This window comes from Delphinus delphis, chromosome 15 (genome assembly GCF_949987515.2).
Source record: "Delphinus delphis chromosome 15, mDelDel1.2, whole genome shotgun sequence".
NCBI classification, from domain to species: Eukaryota; Metazoa; Chordata; class Mammalia; order Artiodactyla; family Delphinidae; genus Delphinus; species Delphinus delphis.
Genome location: NC_082697.1, coordinates 1,786,307 through 1,810,827, shown reverse-complemented (window position 1 = coordinate 1,810,827; position 24,521 = coordinate 1,786,307). Strand labels below are relative to the sequence as shown.

The 24,521-nt window shown below is 56.6% G+C and overlaps 1 protein-coding gene across 1 annotated transcript in view; it reads left to right on the top strand.

The window, feature by feature from the left end:
• The window catches only part of CDH4 (cadherin 4), a 154,507-nt gene that overhangs the window by 71,417 nt on the left and 58,569 nt on the right, over window positions 1–24,521 (top strand). Inside the window, exons 4-5 of the mRNA XM_060033317.1 lie at window positions 14,245–14,400; window positions 19,223–19,367. Of these exons, the coding sequence (XP_059889300.1) occupies window positions 14,245–14,400; window positions 19,223–19,367 (301 nt within the window). The remainder of the gene's footprint in view (window positions 1–14,244; window positions 14,401–19,222; window positions 19,368–24,521) is intronic.

The window sequence follows — 24,521 nt, the reverse complement described above, 5'->3', positions numbered from 1 at the left end:
TCCCCTGCCAACAGAACTCTTAGAACCAGAATAGACTAGACTAACATTTTGGTTATTTGTTTGGTTGTGACGTGGCCCCTGCAAGTTTCATCTAGTGTCACATCCAGCGACCCTTTAGCCCTTTCTCTGTGCCAGGCACATACTGCCCTCCTAGGACTCGCAATCTCAGAGAAAACAAATATTAGCCCAATAATCAAATAAAGATAAAACGGAGACGGTGACAAATGCTACCAAGAAGAGAGAGGGGCCCGTGCTATGGAAGTTGACCCAATCCAGGCTGGCAGGTGTGGGTGGAGGTAACACCTAAGCATGAGCAGGAGTTAACTCAGAAAAGCAGCAACCTGTGCAAAGGTCCTGAGGCAGGGGCAGACATAGTGCACCTAAGGAGCTAAAGGAAGGCCGGCATGGTTGGGGAGGAGGGACAGAGGGGAGCATGGTAAAAGGGGGCATCAGGAGAGGATGGGGAACAGAATTACATGGTCCTGGCTGAGCAGTGAGTTCTGCCGGGAGCCCTGAGAACAGCTGCATGCAGCCCGTTGGCCGATCTCCCTGGACTCGGGACACAGGACACTTGGCTGTCGTCAGCCTGGGCAATGGCTCTTCCCATTTAGGGCTCCGTGTGGGTCCCTTCACTCATCTGTGCATCAAACACCTCCCCCCGAAGTGTCTATGGACTCAATGGTCATAACCAGTCCTCTGGAGTCATTTGGGGCCATTACCAGCAGCCCTGTCACTGACCCACCGATAATAGGCCTTAGGAGGCAGTGGGGCCATCACTTGGGCTCCCCCGATGGACAGTGCAGGCTTGGCTGGGGCTGAGGTCATCAGCGGAGTGGTCACTGCCTGGAGGCCCCAGCAGCTCCCAGGAAGGAGCCCACAGAAGGCTCTGTGGAGAGGGGGCTGGGGGTGGGGCGCTGAGCAGGGAGCCCTGCCAACCACCCCCCCCAAAGGGGGATTCGTGTGCTGAGATCACCCCCTCCCCAGGGAGGCTCAGAGCCTGGCATCAGCCAGATATATGCGTTTTCTGGATCTGAGCAGATGACACCCTTCCTGGACGGGTGAGTGGAAAGAAATGTAAGAGGCCGTGTCTAGTTCTGAATGAGGCATTGGCAGGAAGATGGGCTACCGGGATGCAGAGCTTGTGAGCCGGGAGAAAGGGAAGGGAAACCACTAGAATGGTGATGTGGCCACAGTCCGGTGTGGAACCTGCTCGCCAGGGATGCTGGCCACGCCCTACCTGCCCAGGACAGGCCCCACGACAGAGAACGGTTGGTGCGAAGCGTTGACAGTGCCGAGGTGGAGACGTTCTGGCCTAAGTGGGAGGTTTTGCAGGACCCTCAGTAGCGTTTGTGGGTTTGTGGTGCAGTCCCTCGGGGGATAAGGACACAGCTGCTCCTTTTGCCTTACATCGAAAGATCCTGAGCCAGAATCTGGGTCCCCGTCACCATCACGTCAGGTCCTCACAGCCAGTGGCGTGGCAGGTCCACTGGGCCGTGCTGTCTCCCAGTCTTTAGCAAGCCACCCAGGGGGTCTCCGGAGTGAAGGACGGGGACACCCTGCTTCCCAGTAGGGCGGCCGTTCTAGGACCTGAGGCTGTCTCCCCATGCTGCTCACAGGCTACCTGTGTCCACAGGTTTGGGGACTTGGACATTGGTCAGGGGGCTGTGCTGGAACCTTCTGAGTGACAGCCGCAGTGGGCCTCCCCCACCCCAGCTTCTTTTATTTTGGTAAAATACACACAACATAAGAGGTACCCTTAGTGACATCTAGGACATTCACAACCATCTTGTTCCAGAACATTTTCATCCCCCCAAAGGAAACCCCCGACCCTTTAAGCAGTCACTCCCCTCCCACAGCCTCCCCCAGCCCCCCGGCAACCACGACTCTGCTTTCTGTCTCCATGCATTTGCCTGTTCCGGATGTTTGTGGAATCGTACAGCATGTGGGCTTCTGTGTCTGGCTTCTCTCAGCATGTGTGTGAGGTCCATGCATGCTACGACCTGTGTCAGGCCTTCATTCCTTTTTATGGCCTAATAACGTCCCACTGCAGCGCCGGACCACATTCCGCTACTCTTTTCAGCAGTTGACAGTTGACGGTCGTGGGCTGTTGCCACCTTTCGGCCGCTGTAAACGCTCAGGCACAAGTGCTTCTTCGACCACCGTTCAGTCCTCTGGGCCCGACGCCTGATAGAATTGCTGGGTCCCACGGGGACTCTTTCACTGTTGAGGAACCGCCAGCCTGGCCCCATGTGGTCTGTGGGCCTCCTGTGGAGGGGGCTGGGGAGTGGGTGCTCCCCCACCAGCATTTACTCTGGACAAGCCATCAGGGCAGGTTTGGGCTCCAGGAGCCCCATGGAAGCACCCTCAGTGCTGACAGCCCCCAGCAGGACACGCCGGCTGGCTGAGGGCCGCCTTGCTCTTGCCACGAGAGCGGCCACGTTCCTGAGGTTTGGGGGCCGACGGCTCTGCCTCCTGGTGACACGGTGCAGCCCTCTACCTCCACCCATGGCCCCAGCTGGGGCGGGAGACAAGGCTCCCGGGGGCCGCCTGGCTGGAGTGCCGTGGGCTGGGTAGTTGGGTGTGTTTTGCAAACAGACCAAAAGTCCATTAGAGCTCGTGGGAACCCTGAGTTCTTGACGCTGCAGCTTCTCTCCCGCTCATGCAGAGCAGGAGGGGGACTGCTCGGCACCTGAGCCACTCCTGGCATGTTGGCGAGAGGCAGCGGATTCGGGGCACACGGCGCAGGGAAATGGGTACAAGGATGCCAAAGGCATGGGCATAGGCATGGCTCAGAATATGAATCGGGGGCTTGGGGCTGTGAGGGAGACCTCGGGGAAGCCCTGAGACAAATGACGTCCCCACTCCCGAGCGACCAGCTATTGACCATCCCCTCCCTAAGAACGTATGTGGACATGGGTGTCTTTGCTCTTCACTGGAGACTCTGGGGCTGCTGGGGGCCTCCTTCTAGCAGAAAGGGCGGTGCCACGGGAGGATTCAGCAGCGGGCTCCTCTGGGCCCAGAACTGCTTGTGTCACTCTCTCTGGCCACCATCCCACCTGGCGAGGCCCCTCAGGCTCCTTGCTGTTGCTCCTGCCGTCACAGCTCCAGGGAACTGATGCTAAGAAGGTGTGGCACCAGGAAATGCAGGCCCCTCTCAGCTCTGCCTCATCCAGGAAGCTTTCTCAGTTTTCCCAAAACCAGGCACTAGTGCTTCCCTGATGCTTTGTGGCCATTCCTCCCTGGGCCCCCGATAGCCTGGGGTGTCGAGTGGTGACCAAGCAGAGATGTTCTGGATTCGCACCCTGGCTCCACCTCCCTGACCCTCAGTCTCTTCATCTAAAGTGGGTTAGCACTACCTCTCTGAGGGCTGTTGCAGAAGTCGGTGAGACAAGGCTCAGCACAGGGCCTGATGCAGAGCAGTCACCCCTGGGTGCCCCTGAGAAAGAAAAGAAGAGCAACTGAGAACAAACATGGGGCCTGACGAAGACCTAATGCGTCACCTGGGGACAGGCACCTGTTCTCTGCTCCACGGAGCAGGGTCTCGGCAGCACTTCTCATCCATCCACTCCACACCTCTCCATGGTTCCGGGCACACACAGAGAGTTGGACAGCCAGTGGAGGGGGAAATGGGCCATAAATAAGTCAGCACACACCCCAGGTTGAATCGCGTTTAAAGATGATTTGAAAAGAGGCGACTGAAGAGAGTAAGTCACAGGCAGGGCACTCAGGGGGGATTGCTTGAGAAGGTGGCATGTGAGCCGATCTGAGGCTGCAAAGGGCAGGGAGGGGGAAGATCCCTTGGGAGGAGGGTCGGGTCTCACACTTCCTAGAGGAGCTGGCGCTCTCAGCTCTTATGGGACCTCTCCGTGGATGGAGTTTGCTTACAGTCCATCTTCCCTGGTCCCCGAAAGGGGCCTCACACGTGTGGTCCCTGCAGCATCACTGAATAAGCCTGTCTGCCCCCCTGCCAGCTACTCCTTTCCTGTGGCTCGAGGCCCCGAACCCAGGGTGGCGGGTACGAGCCTTCCCACAACCGAGGATAATAGGACGTAAGATTTGGTTGGGATGAATCTCCCAGCGATGGTGGAGACCCAGCCTCAGTCTGGAATCTGGGGGCTGAATTCTGACTGAGAAGCAGCCATTTTGTTTAAAGGTCGACAGCTCTTGGCGGGCAGTAAACACCTGGGTGAAGGGTCCTGTCGAGCTCTGTTCTCAACGCGTCTGCTCAAATCCTGGGTCTGCGGAGGCTGACAACAGCCCTGCAAGGGGGGCATACGAATCCCATTTCCAATGAGGACAGTAAAACAAGAGGCTAAGGGTCTTGGCCGAGGTGGAGAGCTAGAGAGGAGAGGGCGCCTCTCCTGGGTCCCTGGGCGGAGACAGGACGACCTTCCTAGAAGGTGCAGGATAACCAGAGTCAGGAGACGTTCCCTCGAAAAGGAGTCACTCCCATTGGCCCTGCTTGGATCACATGCCCTCCCTGAGCCAATCACAGGGCCAGGGGAAGCTGCACTCCCCTTGGCCCTGCTTGGATCACATGCCTTTCCCTGAGCCAATCCCAGGGCCAGGGTGGGTACTCCTGTAGCCCGTGGAAAGGCCCTCCCCACGGGTCAGTACAGAGCAGCGTGGGCAGCTGTTTCCAAAGGCAGCTGGGTTGGGTGTCTGCAGACACGCCAGGACGGTGGCTGCCCCAGTGCCCCGCCTCAGCCTGCATGCAGCCTCATCCCGCACTCGCTGTCCCTCAAATAGCCCTCATTCCCACCCACCCACCCCCGACACTGTTCCTCTCCTTCCGGGTCTGGGGGCTGGTCTCCGTCCTCCTGCTCAGACCTGCCGCCTCGAGCTCCGCCTGGGCCTCCCCCAGCCCCAGCCATGGTCTGGCTGCTGCAGCCTCCGTCTCCAAGGACTGGATCCTGTCTGGGGTCATCCCTTGTCAGAGACTTGTGTGCAGGGCCTTCCAGAGGCGGGCAGGGACACACATTACGTATTAATGAAGCAGCGTTCCTGCCGAGACGCTTGACTCTTCATTTGGGGGACCAGAAATGACAACAGGCAGAGCGTGGGCAGCAGATCTGAGGGTGAACTGCAGCCCACAAGAGCCATCCGCCCCGCGGATCCCTGCCTCCATCGGGCTGAGGCAGTGTCTCCCGTGGACTCTGCTCCCTGACGGACAGGTGTATTCCTAGCCTGGGGCCTTGGAAGGAAATCTGTCTCCACTCTGGCTTTCTGTGCAGCAACAGCCCTCGTTAGCTGTCAAGTTCAGGCATCTCCAGGGAAGCCGCAGACCTGCCCAGACTCCTTCTCAGAGCCCTCACTTTTCCAGGAGGCTGCCCAGGTACCGGGTGTCGACTAAACACCACTCGAGGCCGGGTGCTGAGTTAAATTAAACTTTGCTGCAAGCCAAGTGACCGTCTCTCCTGAGCATCTCCTGGACAGTGCAGTGGGGGAGACAGAAAGAGAGCGGTCAACAGAAGCATAAACAGGAAAAAGCTGCAATGGAAGTGCTGGGGAGACGGTGAGGCAGGGTGTAGCAGGCGCTCTGAACCTCAGCAGAGGACGGACCCTCCTCACCCTGGGCTGGCCCACAGAGGCCACCTCTTCCCCCGGAGGCTCCAGAGCTCCCCCGGGAGATGGGGCTGAAGCCAGACCCCAGCCCAGCCCGCATCTCTCCTCTCCTGCCTCAGCTCCTGCAGACTCTGCCCAGGCGACCACTCACACAAGACTCCCATCTCCGGCTCTGCTTGCAGGGAACCGCACCGCACACTAGGGTGGAGAAGTCGGGTGGGCCTCCGTGGGGAGGCGGCATAGGCAGGGGCCTGGGCACCACGGGGACGCTGCCCTCTGGTTAGAGCTTCCCTGCCCCGCGCAGTGTTAAGGGCCCCTCCGACTACATCTGGGTCAGGCAGAGGTTTGACTGAATGCAACGGGGGAACCCACTGCAGCTACCCCTCTTCACGCAGACGGACTGGGAGGGAAGGCTGGCCAGCAGGTGGCTCCAGGGCCCTGGGTCTTGACAGGGAGATGGCCCTGCAGCGGAGGGGCTCCAGCCATATTTCCCACCCCCACTCTTTCTTGACTCAGCATCCACAGTTGAGAGGAGACGCTGATTGGCCAGCTCGGCTCATAGGCCCGCCTGTTGCCCAGGGCAGGGCAGGGCGTCTTGACCGACTGCTCCCCAGGACCACTCACAGTGGGGAACGATGACCCCCCAGAAGGAAATCGGGCCTCTGCTGCCTGAGTGAGAGCCGGGAGTGGACTCTGCCCTGTTCCCACTGTCAGCAATAATGTCTTCTGTCATCCCTTACCCCGAATTAAGTAGCTACCTGTCTTTGTTAATTTGGTACAACCTGAAGGGCACTTTTGAGAAGCATCTAATTCACTCTTCCCCACCCGGCAAATTTTGTAAGAACATATTCATGGCTTTCATTAATATTCATACGACTTTGAGGGGTTTTTTCACGATTTATAAAACTCAAAGTAACTGTGAATGGTGATGTATAATAGTGTCAATGTTACACAGCAAATGCCTTTCCCTATCACATTCTGGGTTTTTCTGCTCATTACAAGAACCTAGTTGAAAATAATTGAAAGCTGAATTTCATTGTGCGTGGAAAGTATTTCGTAAAATGCAAGAAATACAAACATCGTCAAGCCTCTTAAAGTAATGCTCAAGAATCAAGGAAGCGTTGGGGAGGGACGTGTGGATCCCGACACCCTCAGCCCCGGCTTTGCCCCGTTCACTTGAGAGAACAGTTTTATTCTGGCCGGATCTTGCTGCTTGCCCAGCGCCATGGCAAAGGGCTTTTAAATTAAACTTTGCTGCGTCACGTAGGATTCGGTTATAATTTCATGATCACTTTCAAAGGCAATTAAAGTGATGTTCTAGTCCTGGGCCTTAGAGCCACGGTGACTTTTTTTGTTTTCTTTTTTGGCTGTGTCGGGTCTTCGTTTCTGTGCCAGGGCTTATCTCTAGTTGCGGCAAGCGGCAGCCACTCTTCATCGCGGTGCGCAGACCTCTCACTGCTGTGGCCTCTCTTGCGGAGCACAGGCTCCAGACGCGCAGGCTCAGTAGTTGTGGCTCACGGGCCTAGTTGCTCCGCGGCATGTGGGATCTTCCCAGACCAGGGCTCAAACCCGTGTCCCCCGCATCGGCAGGCGGACTCTCAACCACTGCGCCACCAGGGAAGCCCTCCCTTTCTACTCTTCGAAGCTTCCTGAGAAGGCAGCGTGACCGAGACAAGACCTGGGAACTCTGCCCTTGATCCTGGACTACTTGTGAAACCTTCGTCCACCCTTAGCCTCTCTGCGCCTCAGTCTCCCTACCTGCAGAAGGGGCTGGACCGAATCGTCAGTGGGGCCGACATTCTGGGGCTTTTCTTTCATTGTCCCTTAAGGAGTTGCAGGGGTGTGGGGTGGAGATTCCTGGAACCCTCCTCTTCACAGGGGAGCTCGGCGCCAGCTTCAGGCTTTCGAGGCGTAATAAGGACACGTAAGGAGGGAAACCCTAATTTGGGCAAAGAAGCCCAAGATAAACACAGTGAAGAGCAGGCCAAGGACGGGCCGTCCTGCTGTTGGTCCCATCAGCTCACCCCTCCCGGGGGCCAGCCCCTCCCCAAGCCTCCTTCCTCTCCTGCCGGAGGCCTGGGGGCCAGGTGACACCACACCCCTCGGGTTCCCGCTGAGTCTCTAGAGCAGAACCCTTCTGACTCCCTCCCCAGCCCCCCAGGGGCCCCAGAAGCCTCTGCAGACACCCGGGGGTGGTCCCCCTCCTCCTTCTTTTGCTCCGAGTTTTCACCTGGGGAGGGGTGACCACCTCTCTTCTCTCCCCCCTCCCTATTTCGCGGCTGTTTCTTTGCCCCCAGACAGTAGCCACAGGGCTGGGTGGACCGTCTCCCTCCCACCTGGGATCTTCGACCACCTGCCGCCCCCTTGGGGGCCCCCCTTCCCTCAGCCTCCTCCCTCGGGGCTCAGGGAAGAGGGAGATTGAGCACCTGCTGTGTTCACCGTGCCAGGCCTGCACCTGCCATCCGTGGGGACAGACAGCACGTTTGTGTTCCTAGGGCCCAGAGGAGGGTGTGGGGCAGCGTTAGTGCTCAACAGTTGGGGGGGGGGAACAGGCGAGCGTCCCTGCAGAGCAGACGGGATGACGGACACAAAACCTGAGAAAACCCTCATTCTCTGTCAGCATGAAAATCTAGAAGCCCCAGCGTCGCGGGCCAACGTGAGGGCCGTGAGGACCAGCTGAGGCCGCGGGGAAGCCGCAAGTACATTTAAGGTGAAGGAGTGCTCCTAACTCTGGCTCTGGTGAGAGTCGGATTGTGAGGAAAACTGGCCGCAGCCTCCTGGCCGGCCACAGTCACAGCCAAGTGTAGATATGCCTGCCTGCGTCCTGGCCAGCGTGGGGTGGGTGGGGGCAAAGCGTCTGCTGCCACGACTCAGAGCTTCTCCCTCTGCTGCAGGCAGCTCAAAACTCCCAAAACGTAACAAAAATGAGAGTCTGCAACCTGTTTTCCTGGGAAGGTCTCTGGGTTTAATATCATACAAGGAGAAAGCGCTGCAATACTTCACTGAAGAATTACATCCTTGTGGAAGAACTTGATCCTAAGGGTTTTGAGAGCATCTTTTGAAACATGGGGACAGGGTCAGGGAGGCCTTATTAGTGGCGTGGCAAAGCCATTAAGATGCAGAATAGCCATCGCCTTCCCAGAGACTTAGAGCAAGAGGAGGGGAGATCCAGTCGTGTGCACACATGTGCACACGTGTGTGTGCTTACATGTATGTTTGCAGGTGTGTGTGTTTGGGTGTGTTTACATGTCTGTTTTATGTGCGTATGCGTGTTTCTGTGTGTGTGTGTGTACACACATGTCCAGGAATCATGTACCGTGGTGGACAAGACCAAACACTCAATTTTAACTGGACATTCTTGAAAATTCTCTTTGCCCCCCAAGTCCTTACATCAGGATCTCTCACAGACCCTGTTCTTCCCCCATTTTATAATTGTCACTTTATACTGCACTGAGAGGCTGTCATTTTTTTAGATCTAATTCCTCTGGTCCACGAACCGCGTGAGGGCAGGGCTGTGTCTGTCCGGCGTGATGGGGCCTGGCACACAGCACAGGCCACGTGGGCCAAGTGAAGACATTGTTGAAACACCAGAGGCCCCGCCTGCACTGACGGTGTCCCCTGAGCTGACTGGGCCTCTGCCTGTCCTGAGGCAGGTTTTTCTCTGCAGGTCCAGTGGGATTCTCCTCCCCTTCAATTCTTTGGGAATAAACCTCCAGGGCGTTTGCAATTCAAAACCACACATGGTGACTTTTCTCCAAGTTTCAAGTTTATTCGAAATTAGGCAAATACCTTCTCCTTGGGGGAGAGCCTGCCAGAATCCTGCATTTCATCCAGCCTTTCCTAAGGACGGATCCAGCCCTCCGAGCGAGGTCCCTGGCGAACACAATGGCCAGGCACCATACGTTATTTTAATGTCGACATCACTTTAAACTAACCTTTTACCATCTGTTCTGTCCTTTAGTAACAAATGCAAAAGAGCATAATTCTCGGTGGCATCATAAAAGTGAGATGGGTGATGGAAATGCCCACCTCCACTCTTTATTCACGGTCCTTCCGGACGCTGCTGTGATGTTTTTCTCATTTTCCAGACACAAATCAAGGGGAAACTGCTCTCCCCTGATCTGGTGAATTCATCTGCACAGTATTTCTTCTTAATACGGTAAACTGTGGGAGAATTCAGGGCACCCTGTGCGTTATTTCAGAAGGCGCCTGGAGAATTAAGGGAACGCGGCTCGACGGTCAGGATGTAATGAGATTTCTTTGCAAAAAATGAAATCTTGAAATGTGTAGCGGGTTCTTTTCATCCGTTTCATCACTAACTTCCCTGTGAAGGACGGGCAGCCTGGCCCGGAGAGGGCGGGGTGGGGAAGCACACTGCGTGGGCCGGTGTGTCCCCCACGCCCCCAATCTCTGCAGGGCCGTACGGGCTCCCACGCCCCCCTCAATCCAGGCAGGAGGCGGGCGGTACCCCGGCCCAGGGGTCCGTGGGGGGCGTCCGGCCCAGCCATTCTCAGTGGTCTTGCTCAGGGCGGACAAGGACTAGGAGAACCGGACGTGACGGTAGGAGAGGGAGGAGGGCGGAGCTGGGGAAGCCGCAGCGAAGGCGCCCGTCACGGACAGTGCGTGCGCGTGCGTGTGTGTGTGCGTGCGTGTGCGCGCGTGGCTCCTCTCGGAGGCCCGCGTCGGCCCCCAAGCAGACCAGGTCGCGCTGACCTCCATGATGCCTGTGGGGTGAAAGCGTCGCCTCCTTCGGACCATCGGTTCCTGATATTTTCTCTTCCCCGTCCTGTCGCGAAGGAGGTAAGAGGCCGTTGGGGCGGCTGGGGTCCCTGCCCCCACGCTCATGACCTGGGGGGGTCGACTCTGGTGTGTTAACAGTAAATGCTGGTTTAGGAAAGGTGTCCTCTATTGGACCGAATTTTCTCGGAAGTGGCGTTTTCTGGGGAATGGCTTGTTCTATGGTCCAGGTTCAGCTGGAAAGGATGTTCATTATCAAACCTCTGTGGAGCCTCCGTGGAGACCAGCCTGTGATGATGATTGTGCTACAGAAATAAGTTGCCCGAGAAAAAGCCACCCTTAGTTTCTGAGATAAATCCCACTTAGGCGTGTAGGGGGAGGAAAAGTAAATTTCTCTCGCCCCTTCTGAGTTCCTGGCTGAGACCCCCGTAATAAAAGATTAACAAGAGAACAAGCAGCAGAAGTGTATTAACACGAGTGCGTCATGCATACATGGGGGACCCAGGGAAAATGAGTAGCTCCCCAAGATGGCTGAGAATTCAAGTCTAAGAGGAAAAGGGGAGGGGAATGTAGGCCTCTCAGGGGAGAGGAAGTGACTTGTAGGAAAGATGATGGACCCTTGGAGGAGGGATGGGAGGTGTGGTCGTGTGGAGGTCGGCCTGGGTGTGCTTGTCTCTTCTAGCCCCCCTCCCAAGACTAGAGGCAATAATCCTTCTCAGGTGATAACCCCACCGTGGGGGGAGGGCATCTGTGACACCTGAGCCTCTTTGAGTCTCTGTCTCCAGGCAGATGAGGGAGCTCAGAGAAAACCCCTCCTATACCTGCTGGTTCTCAAGGGCCTGCAGCTGAGAACAGTCACTACACCCAGCGGCATGTTTGGGAGTGGCGTCTCGCTAACCTTCATCCCCGCCTTTGACACCCCCGCAAGCAGTTTCGGCCTAGCAGCTGGGCTGGCGGGTTGCTCCGTCTCACTGAACCCATCTCTCAGTTCAGTTAGCAGTAGGCTCATTTCAGGAGGCAGGGTTGCAGGATGGCTCTGCAGGATGCAAACAGTCAGGTGTGTAATATGAGGCATTTCCATGGAAGGGAGAGAAAAACAAAGTTAATGGTTGGAACAGGCTCTAAACCCGTTTCTGAGTCCTGGGGGCAGCCAGTCGAGAAGATTTCTGGTTGGTGATCTCACAGCATCTTCTGCAGTCTGGTTGCCTCTGATGAGGTCATTGCATGTTCCAGGGAACTTTCTGAACGTCGGCATGGCAACAGGCAGGCAGGCTGTCGGTACTTGAGCTGTTTCGGGGGCTTCTCTGAAGTTCATACCCAGTCATCCAGCCTTAGTTTGCAGGGCTTTGGGGAAAGGGCAGTTTTGTTCTTAGTGATTCCAAGTCAGAAAGGCAGGAGAAGGGGCTTCCCTGGTGGTCCAGTGGTTAAGACTAGGCGCTTTCACTGCCAAGGGCGTGGGTTCGCTCCCTGCTCGGGGAACCAAGGTCTTGCATACTGTGAGGCGTGACCAAAAGGGGAGGGCAGGGGCAGGCAGGAGAACATTAGAAACGTTGGTTTGGAGAAGCGCGGCCAGATATTTGAGGAAACTAGAAGAACGCGGATCCCGTCCAGTTTCAGGTAGAAAATAAAACCTCAAAGACAACAAGCAGGGCCAGAATCTCAATGTATAGCTTCCCACCAAGACCTAAGTCCCCTCTACAGTCAGCCACGTTCCTGCCAGAGGCAATCACGGTAAGACCGATTTGTTTGCAACATAAACCTGGTCTCATTTAACGCGGCCTGACCGTTTACAAAAGTGTAGCAGAAACAGGACCGTACAGGCTCCGTGGAGGTTTGCCCTGCTGGAGCTTCTAACAAGGACTCACTCTCAGGTCACACCTGAGCCCTCCCGTTTGGATGTGATGATGGCGGCTCTAGGGCAGGTTGAACCCCACCTGCTGGTATTTCTGTTCTGACCGTAACATCTCCGTCTCTGTGTGGGATTGGTTTGCAGTTACCTTACTTTGTGCTCTCAGGAGGAGAATGGTATCCAAGGAGGATTTGTAAAACCAGGGGGATTGCTTTTTCTCTTGTGTCCTCTGCTCTGGAAAACTTTCAAACACCTCCTAGGTAAGCTCACCTGACCCTGGAGCCCTTTGCGGAGGAATTTCCTAAAGAAATAGTGGTCTCTTCACGTTTGCTCTTCTTTCTAGCTGAGTTTGAAATTTTATATTTTCTCAAAAAATAAACAGTTTCGTCAAGATTTTCGACTTGGCTAACATAAAATATAAAGAATAAAATGTGCTTTTAAGTCCTATTTTTTTCTCTTAAATTTGCCAAAGGTACATCTATTTTCTTGTGGGTTTTTCTCCAAAGTACAGCTCTTGAATCTATTTATCAGTTCTTCCAATTTTTCTGTTTTCAGATTTAGAAATTTCTGCATTCGTCTTAATCAGTTACCTGGGTGTTTGCCACTTCCTGCTTTGTCATTCCTTTCCTTCTGGAGCTAAATGCTCAGTTCATTCACTGTAATTCTACTTTAATGATGAAAACGTTTGAAGTTAAGGGTTTGCTTTGATTCAGTCTCTGGCCAGATTCCTTGGGTTTCACTGTGTAATCGTCTTCTTGTCATTTTACCATTTTTAAATCACCTCTAAATGTAGTTCTGATTCCTTAACCTGTGGTTACTTCAGAATGTTTTCTAAAACGTCTCTTTAAAATTATCGTTAAATTTTAATTGCATTATTCTAATAAAATGTCCTGGTCAGTTTTGCTTTGTGCAATTTGAGGTTTTTGTTGTGGTCCATTTGATTATAAAATGTTGCCATGGTGCCCTGGGCTTTGATTTTTAGAAGTTGTGTTTTCTGAAGGTGTGTTCAGAGTTTCATGCTAATCTTAATTTGACCCCGTCAGTTATTCCTTTCACATCCTTGTGGCTTAGTTACAGTTTCCCACTTTCGGACAAGTGTTTCACGGTGTCTATGATTATTAACTGCCCTTTATGTGACAAGAGTCTTTGCTTCATCTAAATGAAAGACATACGTCTTTGTTTAATTCTGCTGGTGTCCTTTCTGTTTCCCAAAGACGTATGTTTGTCTAATGATCTGGTCAGAAGTGACATGTTGTTTCTGTGTAGCCCCACCCCACCCCACATAAAACACAGAATCGTGCATTTTTCTCTGTTCTTTCCGTTTCTTCCCCCAACTCTCAGGCTTTGCTAACTTACTTTGGATTTGGGGCCCAGATAAGCATTATTAAATTGTTTTTTCAACAATATACAGTTTCTGTTATTAAAAAAAAAGAACTTTTTGTGCTTGTACTCAGCTCCATAAAACCACATTGACAGCAATTTTCAGAGTTAAGCTTCTGTGTCTAAATACTGGTCGTGGGCTGTTTCTGTCGCAGCCCCCGTTCTTGAGATCCTGGCTGTGACCCACCCCTCAGGGCCTCTGTCAAAGGCGCAAGAACACAGGACATTTTCTGCATCTTTGCGCATCCAGAAATATCTGTTCCCTCCTACACGGATGACAGCTCGGGGGCACAAGCGTATTGGCCCCGACCTTTTGCCCTCAGACCTCCACGGAGTGTGCTGTTCCCTTGCCCTCGTCTTTGTCGAGGTTTGCTGTGCTGGGTGTTTGCACTGGGTCCTCAGCCACTTCAAACCATCATTTGCAGGCTCTCCCGTCGGTGTCATTGGCTCTGCCATGCTCGCTGCACACCCTTTCCTCTTGGAATATTGTGTCCTGTCCTCCCCTGTCGCCTGGTGGGCCACCAGATGTGCAGCGGCGGCTCTCAGTAAACCCCTGGCCTCTGCTTGCCCTTCCGGTCCCCAGAGTGGACGAAGCATTGGCTGTGGCCCCAGATGCACCTGGGAGAGGCCACGTGTGTGGCCAGCAGGTGGGCTGAACGTGGCCCTGCTCACACTGCAGCCTGACCCTCCCCTCCACCTGCTCCTCCTTCCAGATCCGGTCCGACAAAGACAGCGACATCCCCATCCGCTACAGCATCACGGGCGTGGGCGCCGACCAGCCCCCGGTGGAGGTCTTCAGCATCGACTCCATGTCTGGCCGGATGTATGTCACACGGCCCATGGACCGGGAGGAGCGAGCCTCCTACCACGTGAGTGTCCATGGCCTCAGGCCCCTGAGCGGGGGGAGGGCAAACCCAAGTCTGTATCAGAAAAGCCCAGGGGCGTGCGGGGCACTGCCCCAGAGTGTCTGTTTCATGGGGCTGGGTGGGCCGAGAATTTGCACTTGTAACACGTTCCCGGGTGATGCTGGGAGGGTCTGGGACACACTGGGGGAGCGACTGGTAGAACTGGATCCACCTGGAAGACGTGGATCCACGTGACCTGCCAGGAGCAGGAGCTCTGATGGTCGGCGGGGAGGTCGAGAGGCTGCTGTTCCATCCCCGGCCTCTGTGATGGCCAGACATGCATCCTGCAGCCCTTCTGTTCCTGCCTCTCTGAGAGCGGAAAGGCAGCTCTGAAGCCAGCACCGCTGTTTGCATCTCGGAGCTGTGCGTGGAGAGGGAGAAAGGAGGAGAAAGTGGAGACTTCAGGGTTCAGCTGAAAGGGACTGTCCACCCATTTCCTCCTTGGCCGCACAGCCTGGTGGCCCGTGGGAGTGGCCCTCCGCCCTGGTGCCAGGCCCCTCTCCGGGCTCTGCATCCTTGTTTGCAGGATGAGGGTCTGCACCTGCGGGCGTCACACGGGCTGGAGCCCCGCCCCCAGCAGGTGAGATCTGGGCACTTAACCTCTCCGGCCTCGGTGCTCTCTCCTGCGAAGGGGGCGGAGGACCAGGCTGAATCAGCGTGTCGTTGCGAGGACTCACGGGTGACCACACGTGAGGCATTTAGGACGGAGCCCAGCCCCTGGGAAGGCTGCCTTTGGGGTTATCGGCAAGATGTCAGAGCTCCCAGTTCCTGGATTGTAATTTACAAACAAAGACATTCACGTGAGAGGATGGACTTCGCAGCCTTCTGCCCGTGTCATCCTGCTGACCGGCTCTGAGCTCGCTCGGCTCCAGCCCGAGGTGCTAAGTGTGGCCGCAGGCTCTGCTGCGCCTCGTGTTTGCTGGTTATTCGTTTCGGGTTAATTGTCCACCTCCTGGACCAGAAGGAAGGCTCCACGCGGGCAGGGAGCCGTCAGGCTTGTCCACACCACATCCCCTGGCCCGAGACCAGAGCCCAGCCCTTGGGGGATGCTCACAGCCCATTCGCAGAAGGGAGGGAGTGGGTGGGAGGAGGCTGATTCTGCCACTGGCAACGGTGGCCTCCCCGAGGGACTCCTGATGTCCCATCAGAAGCAGGTGCACCTGCGGGAGCCCATCCTGGGGGGCGGGCAGTCCCCTCTGAGCCACGAGGGTTTCCTCCCTCGGTGGATTACTTCCCTATGTTCAGGACGGCTACAGGGCCTGTGTGACTGTGCGGGTCACACAAGGCCATGAGGCTCGTGGCCCCCTTTGAGGTGGGATCGACAGGAAGGCCGAAGCTTGAGGACCCCACCTTGTGGTTGTCTGGGCCTCCAGCGCCCCATCTGCGCCTTGGCGCAAACGGCCCAGAGCTGCACCCAGCGTTACGTCCATTCCTGAGGACCCCAGCTCCGGGCACCCCGAGAGCTGCTCGATGCCGAGGACACCACACGCCTCCCTGAACCCCCTTCCGCACCCCCAGACCCGCTGCTGGGAAGGCAGGAGCCAGGTCTGGGGAAAGGAGACCCGACTGGCAGTGGTCTGGGGTCTCCCGAGTTCCCGGCCCACCGTTAACCGCCACGGTGGGTGCACAGAACCAGCGAGACAATCCAGCCAACACGTGTTCAGCCAGCCTCGCGGCAGGAAACACACCGACTCACCGTGACTGTTGGCGCCCCACGGGGGCTGTGTGCTGCCACCACAGCGCTCACGGCATGGCTCAAGGTCAAGGTCAGCTCCCCTCGCCTGCCAGCGAGTCCGTGCTGACTGAGAGACTGAGGGGAAGCGCTGGAGGCAGACAGGCCCTCAGTTCCTTGCGGCTGTTGGCCAGGGGCCGCTCCCACCCCCTGATGGCGCCAAGTCTCTCACGCTCTCGCCTGCCGCTGGCCAGGAAAAGTGCTCTGATGTTAGAGGCCACGAGGCTACCTCTGTCCACCCAGACAGTCTCCCTGCCACTGAAGCCAAGCCCGCCACATGACTGACCTGATCACGGGGTGAGCCCCGTTGCCCTCACTCCTGAGACCAGTGCCCCACATCCTTGCGGCCCTTTTAGAATCCTCTCTGCTCCCCCCCGACCCCAGTTCCACCGGCACCTTTGCCTGTGGAGTGGGTGGGATGACCTCCCACCTGAGAGGGAGCTGGTAAACTGGACACGGGTCAGCATGAGACGACCGCGTGGCAGCCCACCAACACGAGACAGACGAGCTGTCACTGCCCTGCAAGGTGACTCCCCAGCAGGTTCTCTCAGGACTCCGTAAGAGGGCTTGCTATCGGGTTCTCCCGCATACCGTCATCTTGGGCAAGTTCGCTAATCTTCCTGCGCCTCCGTTTCCCCATCTCTAAAATAGGGATCGGACAGCACCCAGCTCATGGGTTCTTGGGAGCTGTGAGGTAAGGCAGTGCGTGTAGAGTTCTGGGGGCACCCCCAGCCCGAACCAGGGCGCAGCGAGAGCCAGAGGCTGGTGGTGATGGAAGACAGCCTCCAGAGTCCACGTGAGGCCACTTCCAGGGCCCACATAGAATGTTCCGGGTCCCGTGCCCCAGGAAGAAACCAATGGCTCACGATTAAGACACGAAGAGCGAGCACCTGGAAGGGGAGAGAACGGGGTCCCGCACACGGTCCGCAGGCACCCACAGTGCATCACGGGAATTCGCTTGGCGTGCGATGCTCAGATTTGCAAGTCGCAGGACGTTTCTTGTCTCCACCACCAAGACAGACCCCCGTCCCCCAGTCGGCGGCTGTGTGCGCAGCCTGAGAGATGGACGGGGCTGGGGGCGCTCTTAGACGTTTCCAGCGGACACCATCGAATGTTATTTAAACCTGGGGGCTGTGGGCGAGGAGAACCACACCAGCCGCTTTCTGTCATTGGCTCCACTCGGGGTGCTCCTGCTGCTGAAGACAGCGGCCCAAGCGGCAGTGTCACTCTAGGTAGAAGATGACTTTAAGTTTAGCTCAGAATTACCCTTTCAAAAGTCTTCTCAGCCTTTGGCTCAGTGCCTTATCGCCTGGCTGCCCTTGACAAGATGAAGGATGGCCTGGTGGCCCGCGGGAAGGACTAGCACAGCAGGGCAGGTGCTGCCCGGGGCTCCCGGAACTGGGGACTGACGGCGGCTGGGGCGAGTGGCTAGTGGAAACAACCGCACAGCATCCTGAGACGTTTAAACACGATACTTCAAGCCTCTCTGCAAGGGGGCAGCCACACCACTTAGTGGGCTGCGGGTCCCGGGAATCAGCGCTCATTTGTCCCCTTCTGATGACTCAGATCACCTGGTCTGTGAAGCCAGCCTGGAGCTCCCCACTAAACACACTGTTTCAAGGGTAAAATTCCACCCAGGGCTGTCGGGCTGGGGCTGGCGTGCTACAGTTAGCACGAGGCCCCTCCTGCAGGCAAGGATGGGCACCGCTGCCTCTCCCCTGAGGCTGGCAGAGCACAGGGTGCAGGGCACCAAGGGGGTGGCGTGGACAACTGTGGGTGGGGCCCCTGCTCAGAGACCCCTCCCCCCGGAGGCCTGGACCACAGGCTCTTCTGGCCACCCTTGGCTTGGCACTGTCTTGGTGTAAAGACCCTGAGGTCTGGTGTGTCTGGCTTGGAGGGTAACGTGATTTCCACAGAGAGATGGGGTCCGGGACATGGCTGTGTGACAGTCACAGCTCTGGCTGGAGAGACCCCAGGCAGGTCCCTTCCACTCGCCAAGACTTGGTTTTCCCGTCTAAATCCCAGGTCCCCAGTGGTCCTGCTCCAGCCCCCGCTGCTGCCTGCAGAGCTCAGCCACTGTGCGTGTCCCACGGAGGCCTCCACACTTGCTGTCCTCTTGGCCCCTTGTCCAGGGCTCAGCTCCAACGTCATCTCCTCTGAGAGGCCTGCCTGGCCTCCTCCCCACCCCAGCGGGTCGCTGTGGTCACACGCGTTCTGTACTGCTTCCTTTCCTTCTCAGGGTCCGTCTCCCTCCTACACGAGAAGCCCCAGGGCAGCCCCGTGTCTCACTGAGCCATAGTCTAGGGTGCAGCCCAGTGCCTGGCACAGATAGGCCCTCGATAGATACTGACTGAGGGAATGAATTAATGAGTGAATGAGTGAATAAAAGAAAAAAATCCAGAAGTGAAGGGGTGAGTCTGAGCAGCCCCTCTGGACGCTGCAGGCCGAGTTGAGGGGGTCTCTTCCCTTTGTACCTTCAAGTCGTTCCCAGATGCAGTTCCCTGGAGCCCCTTCCCCAGCAGAGTGGGGGCTTCCACCCCAGGGCCCCTGGACCCGTTTCCGCTTTGCTGCCCCAAGAACAGATAAGCCGGGGTGTGAGTGGGCAGCAGGGTGGCCTCACAGTGGACCCCCAAGTTCAAGGCCCCCATGTGTCTCTCCCAGGCCTGACCTCTCAGCAGCAGGAGTCTAAGCCCCCAGCCCTGGTTGGCACAAGTGGCCTTTGTGTAGCTCCTCTAGGTGGACGTGAACCCTCATGGGCAATAGTGTGGGGACGGTCTGCGTGGGTCCTGGGTGGGCATCGGCGTGGGCCCTCGGGTCAGTCAGGCTCCCACGGGACACCCGGTTTTGCCCTCTCGGGACCCTTCCCCATTTCCACAGAGAGCCGAGGCTCATGACGTGTCCCCGGGCTGCCCCTCGGGGGGCCCGGAGCTGTTACGTCACCACCGGCCCAGTGCTGTGGGTCCAAGGAAGCTGCTTTCGGCTGTTCTTAGGCGGCCGGGCAGGTGTGTCCCCACCGGGCGGCCGCCGGTGCTGATGGCGTGTGCTGCTTTCCAGCTCCGAGCCCACGCCGTGGACATGAATGGGAACAAGGTGGAGAACCCCATCGATCTGTACATCTACGTGATTGACATGAACGACAACCGCCCCGAGTTCCTCAGCCAGCTGTACAATGGCTCCGTGGACGAAGGCTCCAGGCCAGGTGAGCCCCGGGCCCCGAGGGCGGGCAGGGGCCCCACGCTAGGGGAGGGCCCCCACGCTAGGGGAGGGCCACGCAGCCGCCGCGGGGGCACCGTGGGACTCGTCGCCGACGCGTTTATTTTAGCAGGTATTTACGAGTACCTACTGCGTGCACTGGGGAGCGGGGTCCCTGCTCCCCAGACCTCACAGTCCAGAGGGGCCACAGACAAAAGAGCAGAAACAGAGAATGAAGCTATTGCAGTGATGATTAGGCTCGGAAGGAAACCCACGGGGCACTGGGTCATGGGGCCGGCTGTAGATCAGGGAAGGTCCCTCTGCGGAGGCGCCCTGTGGGCCAAGAGCTGATGCGTGATAAGGAACAGCACTGAGAGAAGGGCTGGGAGGGAACTCGGGGTGGAAAGAGCATGTGCAAAGGTCCTGGGGCAGGTCAGAGAGCAGGCCGGCCACCTGGGGCCTCCTGGGCACCCTTGGGGTTTGATTCCAAGCACAACAGGAAGCCCGTGAGAGGGCCGACTCCCCGGCCCGAGGAGGTGAGCCGAGTGCCTGAGGCCTTGGTTCCCCTCAGAGCTGACCCAGAGCCTGTCTTCCCGTGGGCTCCTGTCCAGCATAAATGGTAACGGCCACTTTATAGCATCTGGCCTCTGGGTGACATAATGACCAGGAAGTGGGCACCCCCCTCTCCCCTTTAGACTCAGGGCCTGGGGAGGTGGAGGAAGCCGCCCCGGCCCCTTGGTGTGGATGTGAGGGGAAGCCCCAGCCGATGCTGGGACCCCCGCTCAGGGACCTGCAGCATCAGCTGGGAACACGTCACAAATGCATCGCTTGTGGCCGCACCTGCTGATTCAGACTCTGCAGATGGGGCCCCGGGGCCAGCAGCCAAGCTCCCAGGTGATTCTGCACTTGCTTCCGTTTGAGAACCGCAACCCCGCTGTCTCCTGATTGGGGGCGGGGTTGTCCTTGGGACAACTGCTCAGCTCAGGTCGAGTGGGGAGCTGAGTCAAGCACCACTGCTGAGGTCCCTGCTGGGGCTGCCGGAAGTTACCGCTAAAATATAGGACTCGGGTTACATTTGAACTTCAGAGAAACAAGGGATCATTTTTATGCAGGAGTATCGGGAACATACTTAGAGTAAAGGGTCTTGCTTGTTGATCTGAACGTCAAGTGTAACCGTCACGTGTAACCGTCAAGTGCATCTTAGAGGCTGCCCCTCCCTGGCTCCCCAGCGGGCACCCATCCTGGGAAAACGTCCCGGCTCTGGGGAAGGTCTGCGGTGCCGGGCAACCTGAGGCCAGCTTCCCAGGCCTCTGAGGAGGGGTCAGTGGGCGTCCGGCTTGGGGGGAGGAGGGGCCCACGAAAGCAAACATTTATCGACCCTTCTCCCCTGGCTCCGTCTCAGGGCTGCTGCTGCAACAAGGTGGATTGCATTTATGACTGATTGTCTCTCAGAATTGGGATGCTCGGGCCAGCCTGGTGTCAGCAAAGGGAACGGGATATGACATTATTTCTGCAGGAACCCTGGGCAGCTGGGCCCTGCAGGCCCCTGAGGGGCAGGGGCAGGCGGCGGGTGGCCATATTAGCTACAAGCAGCCAAAGGAAACAGATGAGGGCTGCCAACAGCCAGCTCTTTAAGGATCAGGGTGGGGAGTGAGTGTCAGGCTTGGGGAAGGGGCTTTCTCGTTAACAGAAGCGGCGGGTCCTCTCTCCCCAAGACCCAGGACGCTCTGTAAAGCTGCCTGGATGTCACAAATCAAGTCTCCCGCATCTTACTTTCAAATAGATCGATAGAGACAGTTTTCCCAAATGCATAACTGCCTTTACTCATTAGGATAACAAAAGCAGCAAATTACTCTGTCGCCCCCTCGAAATCCTGATAGGCGCATCCTCGGATAGCTGGGTGTGGCCTGGGCAGGCTGAGCGCTGGTGTTGTCCCTGACTGGTCCTTGATTCCCCAGACACTTTGAGCCTTTCTGGGACCTTTTGCACTAAATGTTGGCTGACTTTCGAAGCCCCTGGGGGCCCCCAGCTGCACCTCTGTTCCCGGAACAACCCTCAGAGGGGAATGGTGACGTGCCTCCTTGTGCAGAGCCAGGGATGGAGCTGCACGGTGCCCCGTTGCACCCGGCTTGATGCCCTCGCTCACCCTGATGTCCAGACAAAGTGGGCACCGCATCCTCGGGGCAGGAGACTCCCGGGGACTTGGAAATAGTCCCTCCAGTTTCTTCCCTTACACCAGTAAATTACAATAATGGAAGGGTTTTACACAGTGCCTTTGTGGGATAAGGAAAAACTACCGCCAGAAGTTAGTCATTATTTTCTGGAATGATAGGCTAATGAAGGGTTTCAGATGCACGTTCTAATGGAAAACAAATAGGAATGTGTGTTCAGCATTGACTCAGCTGGATAGGAACCTTCTAAGGTTTGGGAAGTTCACATGGGGACATCGGCAAGCCAGCTGGGGCCAGATCTCAGGCCGATCCCACATCACCCCGCGTCCTTCTCCCAGCCCCGGGCCCCTCCGTTTTATGAAATCCTCTCTGGCTTTGCTGGGCTGAATGGGCTCACACACGACTGTGGCTCGTACAACTGAGAAGCTAAGTTTCTCCTTGTATTTAATACAAATAGCCACGTGCCACGTGTGGGTAGTGGCTGCCGTGTTGGGTCCCCACCCAGACGGGGCCCCCTGAAGCTGGTGCTCACAGCAGCAGTCCCTCCCCTCCCCCGGGAGCATCTGTCCCCTCCTGGTCTCATTGTCCCAAATCCTGGATGGAACTGGCCAGGGGCCACCAAGCCCCTTGGAGACTCCATGCCATGCTCCAGATGAGAGCAGAAAGGGAAGCATGTCCGCTGACCCCGCTTTGAACGTCTCACCGCGGGAGCTTTGCTCGGGTGGGTGCCCCGCCGCTTGCTCCCTGTGTACACGTCACCCCTGCCTTTCCAAACTCTGCCGTGTCTGCAGAGCCCCGCCTTGACACCCACCCTGTACTGTGTCCACCCCAATCTGCCTTGCCCACCCCCTTGAGGCGACCATCCCACACCCCCGGGCAAACGCTGCACCTGCAGGGGCGACTGTTCTTGCACAGAGGACGAGCACGTTCGCTGTTTCCATGCACTCCCTCTGTCATGATGGGAGGGTAACTGATGTGCGTCCCTGTGCAGCAAAATGGGTCTTAAGTAAGCGGTCGTTTCTGCCAAGGCCTCTCTCCCTGGCTTTGAAATTGACTCTGAGCTCATAAGTTCAGATTCGTAATAATTCATAAGAATTATCTATCTGTAATAGGGATGTTTTCCATAAAGAATTGGAGTTTCATTGATTTCAAGTTCACCAGAAAGTGGAACCAAAATTAGGGTTCCCAAGAAGAAGGGTCCCACTGAAGTGAGACGTGAGGAGGCTCAAGAGGACTGTGGCCTGGTGCCCGCTGGGGCCTGGGGTCCACAGACGCATCTCAGGCCCCTGGGGGGCAGGCGGCAGGCGGGCCAGGCTGTGCACAGACTTGAGCCAGCTCCCCGGGTATCGCCACCCCCTGGACTCCTAGGTGCGCTTCCCATGGGGTCTCATTGGAAGAAATGTCTTTTTAAGAAATCTTTTTATTTTGACACAGTTGTGGATACACATGCAGTTCTAAGAAATGGTACAGAGATACCCCACAGATCCTTCACCCAGTTTATCCCGGTGGTAACATCTTGCAGAGCTGCCGTGCAGGGTCACACCAGGATGTGACATTGGTGCAAGCCCTGGCCCTCACTCAGACTTCAGCAGCCTTGCCTGCATGCGTGTGTGTGCGTGTGTGTGTGCGCGCGTGCGTGTGTGCGTGTCTCCATGTGCATGCGGTTTTATCACGTGTGCTGATTCGCGTGACCTCCATGGTCAAGACGCTAACGGTTCCGTCACGAGGACCCTCAAGCTGCCCTTTCAGAGCCACAGCCGTCTCCCCACCCACCCGCCATCCCTAACGCTTGCAATCATTGCTCTCATTTGTCTCTATGATTTTGTCATTTTAAGACGTTCATATAAATGGAATCATATGGTGTGTTACCTTAGGAGACTGGCTTTTTCCACTGAGCGTAATTCTCTAGATACTCGTCCAAGTGGTGTGTGTCCACAGTTCATTTCTCTTCATTGCTGAGCAGTCTGCGGTGTGGGTGCGTTGCCCTTGTTCACCCTTTGAAGGGCATTTGGGTTGTTCCCAGTTTGGGGCCATAGTAAACCTCCAAGATCTTTCATCCCCGTACAGACTTTTGCGTGAATGTAAGTTTTCATTTCTCTGAGACAGATACCCAAGAACGCAGTCACTGGGTGGCACAGGGAACAGGGGTTCAGCTCTGCGAGGGATGGCCACGCACTCTTCTGGAGTGACGGTGCCATCTTCTGTCCCACCACGTGGGTGGCCCGGCTTCTCCACGTCCTCGTCAGCACTTGGTGGTGTCGTGTTGCTTTAGCTGTTCAGAGCGGGGTAGTGGTATCTCATGGCGGTTTTCATTTCTATTTCCCTGATGGCTGACGACCTTGGAGATCTCATTCTGTGTTTGTTTGCCATCCGCACATCCTCCTCGATGAGATGGCTCTCCATGTCTCTTGTCCATTTTCTAAATAGTTTGCTTTTTTAATCACTGAGTTTTGAGAATTCTTTACTTATTCGAGATACAAGCCCTTTGTCGGACATGTAGTTTGCAGGTATTTCCTCCCCCTCCGGGACTTGTGTTTTTATCCTCTTCATGGCATCCTTTGGGAGCAAGAGATTTTCATTTTGATGCAGTCCAGTTTTCCACTTTCCGTCGATGGATTGGGCTTGAGTATTGAGAACTCTTCCCAGGGCCTGGGTCCTGAAGTTGCTGTAGGCTTTGTTCTAAAGGTCGTGAGACTCCGCGTCCGGGTCGTTTCTCTGCTCGTGGACGCCCGGGCGCAGATGCTGTAGGCTTTGTCCTAAAGGTCGTGAGACTTCGCGTCCGGCGGGGGTCGTCTCTCTGCTTGCGGACGCCCGGGTGCAGATGCTGTAGGCTTTGCTCTAAAGGTCGTGAGACTTCGCGTCCGGGTCGTCTCTCTGCTCGCGGACGCCTGGGCGCAGATGCTGTAGGCTTTGTCCTAAAGGTCGTGAGACTTCGCGTCCGGGTCGTCTCTCTGCTCGCGGACGCCTGGGCGCAGATGCTGTAGGCTTTG